Source organism: Somniosus microcephalus, chromosome 15 (genome assembly GCF_052327205.1).
Source record: "Somniosus microcephalus isolate GS21.2 chromosome 15, FLI_Smic_1.0, whole genome shotgun sequence".
In the NCBI taxonomy this organism is placed as follows: domain Eukaryota; kingdom Metazoa; phylum Chordata; class Chondrichthyes; order Squaliformes; family Somniosidae; genus Somniosus; species Somniosus microcephalus.
The window spans coordinates 118,649,553-118,666,668 of record NC_141001.1 but is presented as its reverse complement, the minus strand read 5'-3'; the positions used below and the strand labels follow the sequence as shown (position 1 = coordinate 118,666,668).

General features: G+C 49.2%; 1 protein-coding gene across 10 annotated transcripts in view; it reads right to left on the bottom strand.

The window, feature by feature from the left end:
• The window catches only part of ppfibp2b (PPFIA binding protein 2b), a 474,628-nt gene that overhangs the window by 48,519 nt on the left and 408,993 nt on the right, over positions 1–17,116 (bottom strand). For all 10 annotated transcript variants that reach the window (XM_086008336.1, XM_086008341.1, XM_086008339.1 and 7 more), the window contains 3 exons: positions 13,447–13,597; positions 11,935–12,046; positions 6,155–6,243 (listed from right to left, as the gene is read on the bottom strand). In XM_086008336.1, the coding sequence (XP_085864462.1) occupies positions 6,155–6,243; positions 11,935–12,046; positions 13,447–13,597 (352 nt within the window). The remainder of the gene's footprint in view (positions 1–6,154; positions 6,244–11,934; positions 12,047–13,446; positions 13,598–17,116) is intronic.

The following is a 17,116-nucleotide window of genomic DNA, read 5'->3' as shown; positions in this document are numbered from 1 at the left end:
TTTCCAAATGCCCGGCTACTGCTTCCTTAATGAAGGACTCCAGCATTTTCCCAATGACAGATGTTAGGCTAACTGGTCTAGTTTCCTGCTTTCTGTCTCCCTCCTTTCTTAAATAGAGGTGTTACATTTGCGGTTTTCCAATCCGCTGGGAACTCTCCAGAATCCAGGGAATTTTGGTATATTGCAACCAATGCATCCACTATCTCGGCAGCCACTTCTTTTAAGACCCTGGGATGCAGGCCATCCGGTCCAGGGGACTTGTTGTCTTTTAGTCTCATTATTTTACCAAGTACTATTTCCTTAATGATAGTGATTGTCATTAGTTCCCCCCTCCCTGTGGCCCCTTGGTTGTCCATTATTGGGATGCTGTTGGTGTCTTCTAAGGGAGCAATGTTTACTTTAGCTACTCTCTTCCTTTTTATATACCTGTAGAAGCTCTTACTTTCTGTTTTAATATTTCTTGCCAGTTTACTCTCATAATTCATCTTCTCTCTCTTTATTATTGTTTTACTCATCCTTTGCTGTTTTTAAAAAAAATTCCCAATCCTCTGGTCTCCCACCAATCTTGGCAACATTGTATGCCTTCGTTTTCAATTTGATACCATCCTTTACTTCCTTAGTTAGCCACGGATGGTGCTCCCTTCTCTTAAAATATTTATTTCTCACTGGAATATATTTTTGTTGCGAGTTATAAAATATCTCCTTAAATGTCCGCAACTGCATTTCAACTGTCTTACCTTTTAATTTATTTTTTCAGTCCACTTTAGCCAGTTCTGCCCTCATGCCATTATAATTGCCTTTGTTTAAGATCAGGACACTGGTTTGAGATACAACTTTCTCACCCTCCAACTGAATTTGAAATTCAACCATGTTATGATCACTCTTTCCTAGAGGATCCTTTATTGAGAGATCATTTATTAATTCTGTCTCATTACACAGAACCAGATCCAAGATAGCCTGCTCCCTGGTTGGTTCCATTACATACTGTTCTAGGAAACCATCCTGGATGCACTCTATGAACTCCTCCCCAAGGCTACCATGGCCAATTTGATTTGTCCAATCAATACGGAGATTAAAATCACCCATGATTATTTCTGTACCTTTTTTACAGGCCTCCATTATTTGTTGATTTATACTCTGTCCGACAGTATTGCTACTGTTCGGGGGCCTGTAGACTAAGCCCACCAGAGACTTTTTCCCCTTATTATTTTTTATCTCCACCCAAACCGATTCTACATCTTGATCTTCTGAGCCAATATCACTTCTCACCACTGCACTGATCCCATCCTTTACCAACAAAGCCACCCCACCTCCCTTTCCTTTCTGTCTATCCTTCCGAATTGTCAAATACCCTGGAATATTCAGTTCCCAGCCCTGATCACCTTGCAACCACGTCTCTGTAATGGTGATCATATCCATTTGTATCTATTTGTGCCGTCAACTCATCTATCTTGTTACGAATGCTGTGTGCATTCAGATATAGAGCTTTTAACTTTGTCCTTTTATCATTTCTCCTTGTTTTGGCCCCATGTTCTGTTGCACTCTTATTTTTAAGCATTCTGTCCCTTCCTGTCACACTCTGGTTATTATTTCCCCCATCTCTAACCTGCTCTATTGCTTTCTCATTTCTCATTGACTTTTTAAATTCTCGCTCACCTGGACCCTCCCCCTAAGACTGACCATTATAAGGGCACCCAGTGGAATTTTTAAAAAATTCTCCTTCGGCTTTATTGCATTTAAGCCTGGATGTGTTTATGGGGGTGTACGCCCACAAGTCTTTGAAGGTGGCAGGACAAGTTGCGAAGGCTGTTAAAAAGGCATACGGGATCCTGGGCTTTATTAATGGAGGAATAGAGTGCAAAAGCCAGGAGGTTATGCTAAACCTTTATAAAACACTGGCTGGGCCCCTGCTGGTGGACTGTGTCCAATTCTGAGCACCGCACTTTAGAAACATAGAAACATAGAGATAGGAACAGGAGTAGGCCATTCGGCCCTTCGAGCCTGCTCCGCCATTCAATGAGATCATGGCTGATCTTCGTCTGAGATCATAGCTGATCTTACCAGTTCAGTACCCCGTCCCCGCCTTTTCTCCGTAACCCTTAATCCCCTTAGCCTTCAGAAATATATCCAATTCTCTCTTGAAAATATTTATTGAATTAGCCTTCACAGCCCTCTGTGGCAGGGAATTCCACAGGCTCACCACTCTTTGAGTGAAGAAATTCTTCCTCATCTCTGTTTTAAATGATTTGCCCGCTATTTTTAGACTGTGGCCCCTGGTTCTGTGCTCCCCTGCCATTGGAAACATTCTCTCTGAATTCAGCCTGTCCAGGCCTGCCATAATTTTATATGTTTCGATGAGATCCCCTCTCAATCTTCTAAACTCCAGTGAGTACAAGCCCAAACTATTCAATCTCTCCTCGTAGGTCATTCCCGCCATTCCAGGTATCAGCCTGGTGAATCGCCGCTGCACTCTTTCCATGGCAAGAACATCCTTCCGCAGATGGGGCGACCAAAACTGTACACAATACTCCAGATGCGGTCTCACCAGCACCTTGTACAGCTGTAGTAAGGTATCCCTATTCCTATACTCGAACCCCCTTGATATGAAGGCCAACATACCATTTGCCTTCTTAATCGCCTGTTGCACCTGCATGCTCTCCTTCAGTGACTGGTGCACAAGAACACCCAGGTCCCTCTGCACTTCCCCATCTCCCAATCTATTGCCATTTAGATAATAATCTACCCTCCTGTTTTTACCCCCAAAGTGGATAACCTCGCATTTATCCACATTATAGTGCATCTGCCACGTATCCGCCCATTCCCCCAACCTGTCCAAATCGCACTGTAGCCTCCTGACATCCTCATCAGAGCCCACCCCTCCTCCTAGTTTAGTGTCGTCAGCGAATTTGGAAATATTGCATCCAATTCCCTGATCCAGATCATTTATATATATTGTGAACAGCTGGGGTCCCAGGACAGATCCTTGCGGCACCCCGCTGGTCACTGCCTGCCACTCCGAAAACGAGCCGTTTATTCCAACTCTCTGTTTTCTATCCGCCAGCCAGTTCTCTATCCACGTTAATACTTTGCCCCCAATCCCATGAGCCTTAATTTTGCATGATAATCTTTTGTGTGGAACCTTATCGAAGGCTTTCTGGAAGTCAAGGTACACCACATCCACTGGCTCTCCCCCATCTATTTTACCAGTTACTTCCTCAAAAAATTCCAGCAGATTAGTCAAACACGATTTACCCTTTGTAAATCCATGTTGACTCTGTCCGATCCTTTCCCCATTTGTCAAGTGCTCCGCTATTTTATCCTTAATAATGGACTCTAGCATTTTGCCCACAACCGATGTAAGGCTTACTGGTCTATAATTCCCTGCTTTCTCTCTACCCCCCTTTTTAAATATTGGGGTAACATTAGCTACCCTCCAATCCACGGGTACTGTTCCCGAGTCAATGGAGTTCCGGAAGATGATCCTTAGAGCATCTGCTATCTCCAGGGCCACCTCCTTAAGTACCCTAGGATGTAGTTTATCAGGCCCCGGGGATTTGTCGGCCTTCAGTCCCCTCAACTTACCCAACACCATATCCCTAGAGATACTAATTTCTGTCAGCTCCTCCCTCTCATTAGTCCCTATGTTTGCCGATATTCCTGGGAGGTTATTTGTGTCCTCCTTTGTGAATACAGAACCAAAGTATGAGTTTAATTGGTCTGCCATTTCCTTATTCTCCATTATATATTCTCCCGAATCGGACTGCAAGGGACCGACTTGGGATTTTACCAGTCTTTTCCTCCTGATATACCGATAAAAGCTTTTGCAGTCTGTCTTTATGTTTGCTGCAAGTTTACTTTCGTATTCTATTTTCCCCTTCCTGATTAATCCCTTTGTCCTCTTTTGCTGTATCCTGTACTGCCCCCAATCTTCCGGTCTGGTGCTTTTTTTTGCCAGTTGATATGCCCTTTTTTTTGATTTTATGCTGTCCCTAATTTCCCTCGTTATCCACGGTTGAGCCACCTTTTTAGGTTTATTTTTATGCCAAACCGGTATAAACATGTTCTGGAATTCTTCCATTCTATCTTTGAATGCTTGCCATTGTCTATCCACTGTCAATCCCCCCAGAAACACCACCCAATCAATCTTACCCAATTCCCGTCTCATACCCTCGTAATTCCCTTTATTTAAGTTCTGGACCTTAGTCTCTGATTCAATTTCCTCACTCTCCATCTCGACTGAGAGCTCGATCATATTATGATCGCTCTGACCCAAGGGGCCTCGTACAAGAAGATTGTTGATAAGTCCCTTCTCATTGCACAATACCCAGTCTAAAATGGCCTGATCTCGAGTCGGCTCCTCGACATATTGGTCCAGATAACCGTCCCGAAAACATTCCAGGAATTCCTCCTCCTCAGAATTTTTACTAATTTGGGTAGTCCAATCAATATGTAAATTAAAGTCACCCATGATGACAGCTGTGCTCTTATCGCACGCTTCTCTAATTTCCCTTTTTATGCCTTCCCTCACCTCCATATTACTATTTGGAGGCCTATATATCACACCCACTAACGTTTTCCTCCCCTTGCTATTTCTCATTTCTACCCATACAGATTCCGTTTCATCCGAGTTAATATCCTTCCTTTCCATTGCATTAATCCCCTCCTTTACCAGCAATGCTACCCCACCTCCCCTACCTTTTTGCCGATCCTTCCTAAATATTGTATATCCCTGGATGTTAAGTTCCCAGCCTTGCCCACCCTGCAGCCACGTTTCTGTAATCCCAATCAAATCATACTTGTTTACCTCTATTTCCACAACTAATTCATCCACCTTGTTCCTAATGCTTCTAGCATTAAGATACAAAGCCTTCAGGCTTGCTTTTTTCACACTCTCATTAGGAAGGATGTCAAGGCCTTGGGGGGCGGGGATACAGAGGAGATTTACTAGAATGGTACCAGGGACGAGGGACTTCAGTTATTTGGAGCAACTAGTTGTTCTCCTTAGAGCAGAGAAGGTTAAGGGGAGATTTAATTGAGGTGTTCAAAATCATGAAGGAGATACTGTTTCCCGTGGCAGGAAGGTCGGTAACCAGAGGACACAGATTTAAGGTAATTAGCAAAAGAACCAGAAGCGACATGAGGTGGAAAAAAATTTACGCAGCGAGTTGTTGTGATCTGTAATGTGCTGCCTGAAAGGGCGGTGGAAGCAGATTCAATAGTAACTTTCAAACGGGAATTGGATAAATACGTGACATGGAAAAAAATACAACAACTTGTATTTATACAGCACCTTTAACATAGTAAAACGTCCCAAGGCCCTTTCTCAGGAGCGTTATCAGGCAAAATTTGACACTGAGCCACATGCGGAGACAGGCGACCAAAGACCAAAGAGGTAGGTTTTAAGGAACGTATAGTAGCAGGATGCTGGTTTGAATTACCCTTCACACATCATGAAGTGATATTTTCAAGTTGCGCAGCTGCAAATTGTCTGAAATTTGTTACCTCTAGACTCGACTATTCCAACGCACTCCTGGCTGGCCTCCCACTTTCCACCCTACGTAAACTTGAGGTCATCCAAAACTCAGCTGCCCGTGACCTAACTCGCACCAAGTCCCGTTCGCCCATCTCCCCCGTGCTCGCTGACCTACATTGGCACCCGGTTAAGCAGCGCCTCAATTTCAAAATTCTCATCCTGGTTTTCAAATCCCTCCATGGCCTCGCCCCTCCCTATCTCTGTAGTCTCCTCCAGCCCCACAACCCCTCCCCCCCCCCGAGATATCTGCGCTCCTCTAATTCTGCCCTCTTGAGCATCTCTGATTATAATCGCTCCACCATTGGTGGCCATGCCTTCTGTTGCCTGGGCCCTAAGCTTTGGAATTCCCTCCCTAAACTTGTCCACTTCTCTCTCCTCCTTTCAGACACTCCTTAAAACCTACCTCTTTGACCAAGCACCCGCCCTAACTTATGTGGATCGGTGTCAAATTTTTTGTCTTAAAGTACTCCTGTTCAGCGCCTTGGGATGTTTTACTACATTAAAGGCGCTATATAAATACAAGTTGTTGTTGTTGAAATGTTCAGCATTTAGCTCCAAGATTCCCACTTTATAATCTGATGATCACGAGAAGGTTCTTATTCCGCCAGTGAGGTAACTCACCACAGTCAGGTACTGGAGCACTCTCCCATCCACCCGAGCTTCATTGAATTGGTCCTTGTATTGAGGTAAGCCAACATCATCCAGCCAACCTGGGAACAAGGCAAGACAGGGTGTGAAGGGAGGTCAATATGGTTCGACTGTCTGACGCAAGCAACCAACACACAACTAGACACAGTACTGCCTCCCACCATCAACCCTTTTGTCGTTTAATCACTCCTGCCGTCCACCCCTATCACAGACCTTCCCCTTTTTGTTCTTTCCCTGCCCCCCCTTTTCCCTGGCTCTGCACTTGCTTAAAAGCTCTTCATCTCTTAACATCTCCCAGTTCTGACAAAGGGTCACCGACCTGAAACGTTAACTCTGTTTCTCTCTCCACAGATGCTGCCTGACCTGCCTAGTGCTTCCGGCATTTTCTGTCTTTATTATAGAACCAGACCCTTCTATAGTTTTACCTTCTTCCCACATGGGCTCTATTCCGACTTATGCAACATAATGAAACCGCGACCATGGTCTCGAACCCCTCCGAGGCTGGGCGGGTTCTTCCAAACCCAGGCTGAGAATGAAGCACGTTCAGAGCTACCTCCTACTCGAGACACACCACTAACTCTATCCATGAAACGGGCGTGAATCCCGACTGGGCTCGGCCTCCGTTAGCTGCTCATTAACGTGCTGCTAAATCAATGTTCAAGATTTTGCAGCAGGGCCAATGGCCTCAACCCATGCCATGGATACTATCGCCATGGTTACCATCACCTTGGTCATGGAGACGCTACACAAAAATACAAGGTGGGGTGTGGAGGGGTGTGAAACAGGCGACATCAAATGGACCCGCCCGTTACACCCCGCCCGACATCCTTTTCTATTTAGTCGGGGGGTATAAAACGAGGGGGCCGAGTCGCTGCCGTCCGTTTTGTGCGATGACCCAGGACGAATTTCACCCCAAGATGCAATAAACTGAAGAACAGCAAGGGGTCGATTTTCTGGCAGCCGTCGGGCGGCTTTTCATGCGGCTGGGGGCCGAAAATCGCCGAGAAAGTGGGTCGCGACCCCCCCCGCCTGATTCCCCGCCCCGTCCGACTTTTGGACCGCCGTTTCTCTCCGACCCGCTTCAGTCCCGCCCGCCACTGGCGGGACTGGCCGTCGGAACAGTAATGATCAATTATCACCTTGTTTAAGCCGATTTTAGGCTGCCCTTGCGACTTTCAGGGGTTCCCCACGCAAAACACGCCTGCGGGGAACCCCGCTGATGAAACCTGGCGTGAAGCTTGCCGGCTTGCTTGCTGTCAGCCGCAGGTCAGGGAAAGCTGTGATTTAAAGGGACAGCATTTGTATGTTGAAAGACCTTGTTGTTGCAGGTTTGGGGCTACTTCTTCAAGGTTTGGGCACAGCTGTGGAAGGTTGGAGCCTCACACGCTTCTCCAATGCGATCTCCTGGGAAGCCCCTCTCGCCACCCTCACTCAGCGCTTCCTCAGCGGAGGCATCTACGAGAAGCATGGGACACCTTTTTTTCCTTCCCTTCTTGCCATTAGAGGATCTCCAGCAGCAGAGGCGGCAGCAGCAGAACCAGGAACAGCAGGATGAGCACCAGGAGCACCAGGCTGCTGCTCACTCACCTGAAGCTGCACAGGCCAGAAGGGGCCAGCGCTTGGAAGTGGCTTGAGAGCACCTTGCTGCGCTTTAGGGGGCCATGGGGACCCGTTTCTGCACTGGCGGTCCTACTCAGAAGGACTTCCATGAAGATCTGGTTTCTCTGTTCAATAGATGGCCAACGCTGCTCAAGAGATGTCATTCTCTTATGAGCACTCACCATGTTTTCCGTACCCTGGCGAGTTATCTCCTCCATGGAGGTTGCCAACCTTTCCATGGTGATGCATTCATGCGCCAAGGACTCCACAAAGGCTCTGCTCATGGTCGCTATGGACTCCTCCATTCGCTCCACACTCGCAGCGACCCTGGAGACAAAACCTGCCAGAGACTCCTGCATCTGTGCATGGAGATCCATCACCTCTTCTCTTGCGGATGGACCCAGAGGCAGAGTGTCGACATGCAGCGCAGCTGAGCTGAGCTGGCAGAGTCCTGCGCCCTCCGACGAGGACTCTCCACTGCTGTCCGTCTCCAGAATCTGCTGAGGCTCACTTGTGAGCTGTGAAGCACCAGGTGACAACACTACTCTATGTCCCGAAGGTCCCCCCGAGGTGTGAGTGTCTGCGCTGGTGCTGGGTGCGCTTACTTCTGCTGACGCTGCGCCCTCAGAGGTTGGAGCTTCCTCTGAGGAGTCTGGCTGCACAGCCTCTTCCTCCTCCACAGTGAGGACGGGGGCTCTGGATGGTCCTGTGGGGGAGTAGAGGAAGGAGTTAGAGATGTGATGCCAAGGTTACATGCACATTCGAGTTGACATCTGCTGACACCTGCACCCATGCAGCCTTGGTCTCAGTGAGAGGCCTCTTCCTGCCTGACCTAGGGAAGAGGACCTCCCTGTGGGCCCTAACCCCATCCAATAATGCCTGCAGTGAAGCTTCGTTGAATTTGGAGGCAGCTCGGGGTCTGGCACTGGCCACAGCTGCTGAAGGCTCCTCTGCCATCCTGTATGGTTCGTTTGGAAACCTTCAGAGGATGCAGTGCTTGCTATGGACCTTGAAAGCACCACGAATGATGACATCATACTGTGGGGATTGCTGACTCGAATTGGACAATTAGCAAGGCTGGGAATTAATTGGCCACTTGAGGGAAAATTGCGTGGAGCTGGCTGACATTTTTTTGTGTGTCAGAAACCCCACATTCGGGGAAACCCGACCATTTCCCACACAAGCCGAAAATCGGGGCCCAACTGTGCGATGGGGTTTGATGGTCCCGGATAGACTTTTGGCTCCTTGAATCGATCTCGGGTCTCAGTGGGCCGGGTGTGGCAGAGGGCGGGTTGGGCACAGCCGTGGATTGGTGCCACTTGAGGCCACTCCCTCCGACACAGGAGAAATTCAGATGGCGGCTGCACAGGAGGGTGGACATGCATTTAAATGTGGGAAGTAACCACGGAAATGCCAATAAACTGTGGTTCAGCCCCTGTGCGGTACGACTCTGCGGGGTAGAACTTCTATTTGGCGAAGTTCACTTGCGAATGTTTAGCGCAGCAGCACTTTTAAAAAATGTTGCTTTTATGGGATGTGGGCATCGCTGGCAAGGCCAGTATTTATTGCCCATCCCTAATTGCCCTTAAGAAGGTGGTGGTGAGCCGCCACCTTGAACCGCTGCAGTCCGTGTGGTGAAGGTGCTCCCACAGTGCTGTTCGGGAGGGAGTTCCAGGATTTTGACCCAGCGACGATGAAGGATCAGCGATATATTTCCAAGTCAGGATGGTGTGAGACTTGGAGGGGAACTTGGAGGTGGTGGTGTTCCCATGCGCCTGCTGCCCTTGTCCTTCTAGGTGGAAGAGGTCGCGGGTTTGGGAGGTGCTGCCGAAGAAGCCTTGGCGAGTTGCTGCAGTGCATCTTGTAGATGGTACACACTGCAGCCATTGTATGCCAGTGGTGGAGGGAGTGAATGTTTAAGGTGGTGGATGGGTTGCCAATCAAGTGGGCTGCTTTGTCCTGGATGGTGTTGAGCTTCTCAAGTGTTGTTGGAGCTGCACTCATCCAGGCAAGTGGAGAGTATTCCATCACACTCCTGACTTGTGCTTTGTAGATGGTGGAAAATCTTTGGGGAGTCAGGAGGTGAGACACTCGCCGCAGAATACCTAGCCTCTGACCTGCTCTTGTTGCCACAGTATTTATGTGGCTGGTGCAGTTAAGTTTCTGGTCAATGGTGACTCCCAGGATGTTGATGGTGGGGGAATCGGTGATGGTGATGCCATTGAATGTCAAGGGGCGATGGTTAGACTCTCGCTTGTTGGAGATAGTCATTGCCTGGCACTTCTGTGGCGCGAATGTTTCCTGCCACTTATCAGCCCAAGCCTGAACGTCGTCCAGATCTTGTTGCATGTGGGCATGGACTGCTTCATTATCTGAGGAGTTGTGAATGGCACTGAACACGGTGCAGTCATCAGCGAACATCCCCATTTCTGACCTTATGTTGGAGGGAAGGTCATTGCTGAAGCAGCTGAAGATGGTTGGGCCTTGGACACTGCCCTGAGGAATTCCTGCAGTGATGAGTTTACATCCAACCTACAGGTCATTCCACCCAACTGGTCTATGCCAGTGTTTACACTGCACACGAGCCTCCTCCCACTCTAATTTCCTCTTCTCACGCTGCCCACCCACCCTGTACCCCTCATGTATGCATCAAGCCTCCCAACGCTATCTACTGCAAACACTCGCATTAGATTCCTGTCTGCGTGGATATACAGGAGACAAGCTTGAATGGGTTAACGTCACCATTCAAGTGCTGTAAGTGAACATAGCAAAGAGGATCAAAGGGGTCTCGGAGTACAAATTCACAGATCACTAAAAGTTGCGACACAGGTTAACAAGTCCATAAGAAAAGCAAACCAAGTACCAGGGTTTATTTCTAGAGGGATAGAATTGAAAAGTAGGGAAGTTATGCTAAACCTGTCTCGAACCTTGGTTAGACCACACTTGGAGCACTGCGTACCGTTCTGGTCGTCATATCATAAGAAAGTTATAGAGACACTGGAGAGGGTGCAGAGAAGATTTACAAGAATGATACCAGAACAGTGAGGTTATACCTATCAGGAAAGGATGAACAGGCTGGGTCTCTTTTCTCTTGAAAAGAGAAGGCTGAGGGGTGACCTAATTGAGGTCTTTAAATTTATGAAAGGTTTTGATAGAGTGGATACAGAGAGAGTGTTTCCACTTGTGGGGAAGAGCAAAACTAGAGGCCATCAATATAAGAGAGTCACCAAGAAATCCAATAGGGAATTCGGAAGAAACTTCTTTACCCAGAGAGTGGTGAGAATGTGGAACTCGCTACCACAGGGAGTGGTTGAGGCAAATAGCAGAGATGCATTTAAGGGGCAGTTAAATAAGCACATGAGGGTGAAAGGAATAGAGGGTTACACTGATAGATTTAGATGAGGAAAGACAGGAGGAGGCTCGAGTGGAGCATAAACGCCGGCATGGACTGGTTGGGCCGAATGGCCTGTTTCTGTGCCGTATATCCTGTGTAATAGTTTCCGCTCAGTTGAACAGCTTTTTTCGGCACAATTCAGCCAAAGTTGGCATAACCCACACAAAGATCGAGGAATTTTAAGCGAAAATTACATTCAGCGCAACTCGAGTTTCCGCGATCTTTTGCGCTGGTTTAAAAACCATCGCGTTGGAAGCCGGCCCCGCCCCTAAAACTGGCCATGCCCTCCAGATCAGATTAATCGCCACGCCGAATTTCCTCTCATTACGCTCGTTTGTGGGCCCTCGAGGAGGCTCTTAGAATTAAGCTGGATCTTTTGCGTGCAAGGATACTAGTAGGCACGATTTTTAAAAATTTACTAAGAAACTGTGCACCAATACAACCAGCAAATGGTTTTATATATTTTTTAAAATTCATTTTCAGTCATTTAAAATGGGATTGCTTGCGGGTATGACACTGCGATGAAAAATGCTTATTTTCTTTGCGCTCTTAAATACATCACGGGATCATTTTTAAAGCAACATTTCCCTCCCCCCCCGCAAGAAAGGACGTTGTAAAACGCAGCCCCGTTGCGCTGGTTCATGGCGGATTTTGCGATCGGCGATGCGCGAGTGATGTTTGAGCGGAAACTCGAGGGGAGACTCCACCCCATGCACTTCGAGCAAACGCTCGCCCCCCTCTCGTGCTGGACCGTACTTACGTGTCACCCAGATATGGTCCAGCTTCCCTGAGCTGTCGTTCTGTCTGTTACTGACTGTCTTCTGCAGCACCAGTACTTTCTTCCTGTGCAGTGGGTGTTTGATTCCGAGCTCCTGCGTCCAAAAATGATCGAAACAAAACATATTCAAAAGATTAAAAAGGAAGAACTTGCATTTATATAGCACCTTTCACGATCTCAGGACGACCCAATACGTTTACTGGTAACAGACAATGAAATACTTTTGAAGTGTACTCACTGTTATAATGTGGGAAACGCGGCAGCCAATTTGCACACAGCAAGCTCCCACAAACAGCAAAGTCATAAATGACCAGATAATCCGTTTTTTAGTGATGTTGGTTGAGGGATTAAATATTGGCCAGGACACCGGGGATAACTCCCCTGCTCTTCTTCAAAATAGTGCCGTGGGATCTTTCACGTCCACCTGAGAGAGCAGACGGGGCTTTGGTTTAACGTCTCATCCGAAAGACGGTGGGCTGGATTTTCATTGAGGAGTCGGGTAGGAGGCGGGACTACAACTTTTGGGGTTGTAGTCCCGCCTCCATCGAGTTCTAGCCAACCCACGCAATTTTGACTTGATTGACCTTGTTGAGCCTGCCCAGCGGGCTCAGCCGGCCAATTAAGGGCCACCCAGCAACAGGTGACATCACAGATTGATATTTCATCTGTCAAGACCTTTTGACAGATGAAATATCAGCGTTTGACAGCTGTTTGAAGCTGTCAAACACTGACAATCTGTATTCTAAGTTAATTCCTTCCTCTCAGGATGATTTAGAGATCTCCCCGGAACAGAAAGCTGAATGCTGCAATTTTTGCCAGCTCATAGCCATTCTGCTTTCTGTGCCGGTGAGATGAGGGACTCCTGAGACCTGAAGGAAGGAAGGCTGTAAAGATAAGTAAAGGTATGTAAAACTTCTTTAAACACTTTACACACACCAAACACACTTACCTTTGCACTCATGCACCCATCACTCACCTGAACACTTCGACCCCTCCAAGCCCTTCATCCCGACGGTCCGCCTCCTCTAACTTGGCGCGGTTTGGAGCCGTCGGGAATCCCACACTTCAACATTAAAAATAGGGATAAGGCTAAAAACTGCCTGTTAACTGGCAGTTAATTGGCACTAATCCCCTTCCCGCCTCGGGGAGGTGGGTCCCAGTGCGAGGCGGGTACCCGCCTCCTTTGAAACTGGCATGGAGGCGGGTTGGGGGCGGGATGGGGCCGGGACCCCTGATTTCGGGATTTTAACCCCCCACACGCCTCCAATCCCACATCCACGGCCCAGTGAAAATCCTGCCCGGTGCCTCCGACAGTGCAGCGCTCCCTCAGTACTGCACTGGGAGTGTCAGCCTGGATTATGGGCTCAAGTCTCTGGAGTGGGACTTGAACCTACAAACCTTCAGAGGCGGAAGTGCTACCCACTGAGCCACGACTGCCTTTCTGCGCAATAAAGTTAGTATTTCTTCAGATCATGGGTGTCGACCTCGACTTACCTTCTCAAGCTCCTGAGGTGTTGCCGATAACAGTGTCTGTCCAGAGGTGACCCATTGCCTGGCTAAAGCCACGTACTGACCAAGCCCACAGTCCTGGAGCCAAGTGCAGACCTCTTCGTTCGTCCATTGGGAAAAAGGCACGTTCGGGTCTCTGAAAAATGGACGCATTGGAAGCTTTTAAGGTAGAATCGTGGTATGTTCCAGCACAGAAACAGGCCATTCGTCCCATTGGGTCTGCACTGCCGTTTCTCTCCAGTTGAGACACCCAGTCTAATCCCACTCTCCCCCTCACTCCCCGTACCCTTTAATATCCCACCCAGTCTAATCCCACTCTCCCCCTCACTCCCCGCACCCTTTAATATCCCACCCAGTCTAATCCCACTCTCCCTCTCACTCCCCGTACCCTTTAATATCTCACCCAGTCTAATCCCACTCTCCCCCTCACTCCCCGTACCCTTTAATATCTCACCCAGTCTAATCCCACTCTCCTGCTCACTCCCCGTACCCTTTAATATCCCACCCAGTCTAATCCCACTCTCCTGCTCACTCCCCGTACCCTTTAATATCCCACCCAGTCTAATCCCACTCTCCCCCTCACTCCCCGTACCCTTTAATATCCCACCCAGTCTAATCCCACTCTCCTGCTCACTCCCCGTACCCTTTAATATCCCACCCAGTCTAATCCCACTCTCCCCCTCACTCCCCGTACCCTTTAATATCCCACCCAGTCTAATCCCACTCTCCTGCTCACTCCCCGTACCCTTTAATATCCCACCCAGTCTAATCCCACTCTCCTGCTCACTCCCCGTACCCTTTAATATCCCACCCAGTCTAATCCCACTCTCCCCCTCACTCCCCGTACCCTTTAATATCCCACCCAGTCTAATCCCACTCTCCCCCTCACTCCCCGTACCCTTTAATATCCCACCCAGTCTAATCCCACTCTCCCCCTCACTCCCCGTACCCTTTAATATCCCACCCAGTCTAATCCCACTCTCCCCCTCACTCCCCGTACCCTTTAATATCCCACCCAGTCTAATCCCACTCTCCCCCTCACTCCCCGTACCCTTTAATATCCCACCCAGTCTAATCCCACTCTCCCCCTCACTCCCCGTACCCTTTAATATCCCAACCAGTCTAATCCCACTCTCCCCCTCACTCCCCACACCCTTTAATATCCCACCCAGTCTAATCCCACTCTCCCCCTCACTCCCCGTACCCTTTAATATCCCACCCAGTCTAATCCCACTCTCCCCCTCACTCCCCGTACCCTTTAATATCCCACCCAGTCTAATCCCACTCTCCCCCTCACTCCCCGTACCCTTTAATATCCCACCCAGTCTAATCCCACTCTCCCCCTCACTCCCCGTACCCTTTAATATCCCACCCAGTCTAATCCCACTCTCCCCCTCACTCCCCGTACCCTTTAATATCCCACCCAGTCTAATCCCACTCTCCCCCTCACTCCCCACACCCTTTAATATCCCACCCAGTCTATTCACACTCTCCCCCTCACTCCCCACACCCTTTAATATCCCACCCAGTCTAATCCCACTCTCCCCCTCACTCCCCGTACCCTTTAATATCCCACACAGTCTAATCCCACTCTCCCCTCACTCCCCGTACCCTTTAATATCCCACCCAATCTAATCCCACTCTCCCCCTCACTCCCCACACCCTTTAATATCCCACACAGTCTAATTACACTCTCCCCCTCACTCCCCACACCCTTTAATATCCCACCCAGTCTAATCCCACTCTCCCCCTCACTCCCCATACCCTTTAATATCCCACCCAGTCTAATCCCACTCTCCCCCTCACTCCCCACACCCTTTAATATCCCACCCAGTCTAATCCCACTCTCCCCCTCACTCCCCATACCCTTTAATATCCCACCCAGTCTAATCCCACTCTCCCCCTCACTCCCCATACCCTTTAATATCCCACCCAGTCTAATCCCACTCTCCCCCTCACTCCCCGTACCCTTTAATATCCCACCCAGTCTAATCCCACTCTCCCCCTCACTCCCCACACCCTTTAATATCCCACCCAGTCTAATCCCACTCTCCCCCTCACTCCCCATACCCTTTAATATCCCACCCAGTCTAATCCCACTCTCCCCCTCACTCCCCGTGCCCTTTAATATCCCCAGTCTAATCCCACTCTCCCCCTCACTCCCCGTACCCTTTAATATCCCACCCAGTCTAATCCCACTCTCCCCCTCACTCCCCGTACCCTTTAATATCCCCAGTCTAATCCCACTCTCCCCCTCACTCCCCGTACCCTTTAATATCCCACCCAGTCTAATCCCACTCTCCCCCTCACTCCCCACACCCTTTAATATCCCACCCAGTCTAATCCCACTCTCCCCCTCACTCCCCGTACCCTTTAATATCTCACACAGTCTAATCCCACTCTCCCCCTCACTCCCCGTACCCTTTAATATCCCCAGTCTAATCCCACTCTCCCCCTCACTCCCCGTACCCTTTAATATCCCACAGTCTAATCCCACTCTCCCCCTCACTCCCCGTACCCTATAATATCCCACCCAGTCTAATCCCACTCTCCCCCTCACTCCCCGTACCCTTTAATATCCCACCCAGTCTAATCCCACTCTCCCCCTCACTCCCCGTACCCTTTAATATCCCACCCAGTCTAATCCCACTCTCCCCCTCACTCCCCACACCCTTTAATATCCCACCCAGTCTAATCCCACTCTCCCCCTCACTCCCCACACCCTTTAATATCCCACCCAGTCTAATCCCACTCTCCCCCTCACTCCCCGTACCCTTTAATATCCCACCCAGTCTAATCCCACTCTCCCCCTCACTCCCCGTACCCTTTAATATCCCACCCAGTCTAATCCCACTCTCCCCCTCACTCCCCGTACCCTTTAATATCCCACAGTCTAATCCCACTCTCCCCCTCACTCCCCGTACCCTTTAATATCCCACCCAGTCTAATCCCACTCTCCCCCTCACTCCCCGCACCCTTTAATATCCCACCCAGTCTAATCCCACTCTCCCCCTCACTCCCCGTACCCTTTAATATCCCACCCAGTCTAATCCCACTCTCCCCCTCACTCCCCACACCCTTTAATATCCCACCCAGTCTAATCCCACTCTCCCCCTCACTCCCCACACCCTTTAATATCCCACCCAGTCTAATCCCACTCTCCTGCTCACTCCCCGTACCCTTTAATATCCCACCCAGTCTAATCCCACTCTCCCCCTCACTCCCCGTACCCTTTAATATCCCACCCAGTCTAATCCCACTCTCCCCCTCACTCCCCGTACCCTTTAATATCCCACCCAGTCTAATCCCACTCTCCTGCTCACTCCCCGTACCCTTTAATATCCCACACAGTCTAATCCCACTCTCCCCCTCACTCCCCGTACCCTTTAATATCCCACCCAGTCTAATCCCACTCTCCCCCTCACTCCCCGTACCCTTTAATATCCCACCCAGTCTAATCCCACTCTCCCTCACTCCCCGTACCCTTTAATATCCCACCCAGTCTAATCCCACTCTCCCTCACTCCCCGTACCCTTTAATATCCCACAGTCTAATCCCACTCTCCTGCTCACTTCCCACCCTTTACACGCATAGGATTACACAGGATATACGGCACAGAAACAGGCCATTCGGCCCAATCAGTCCATGCCGGCGT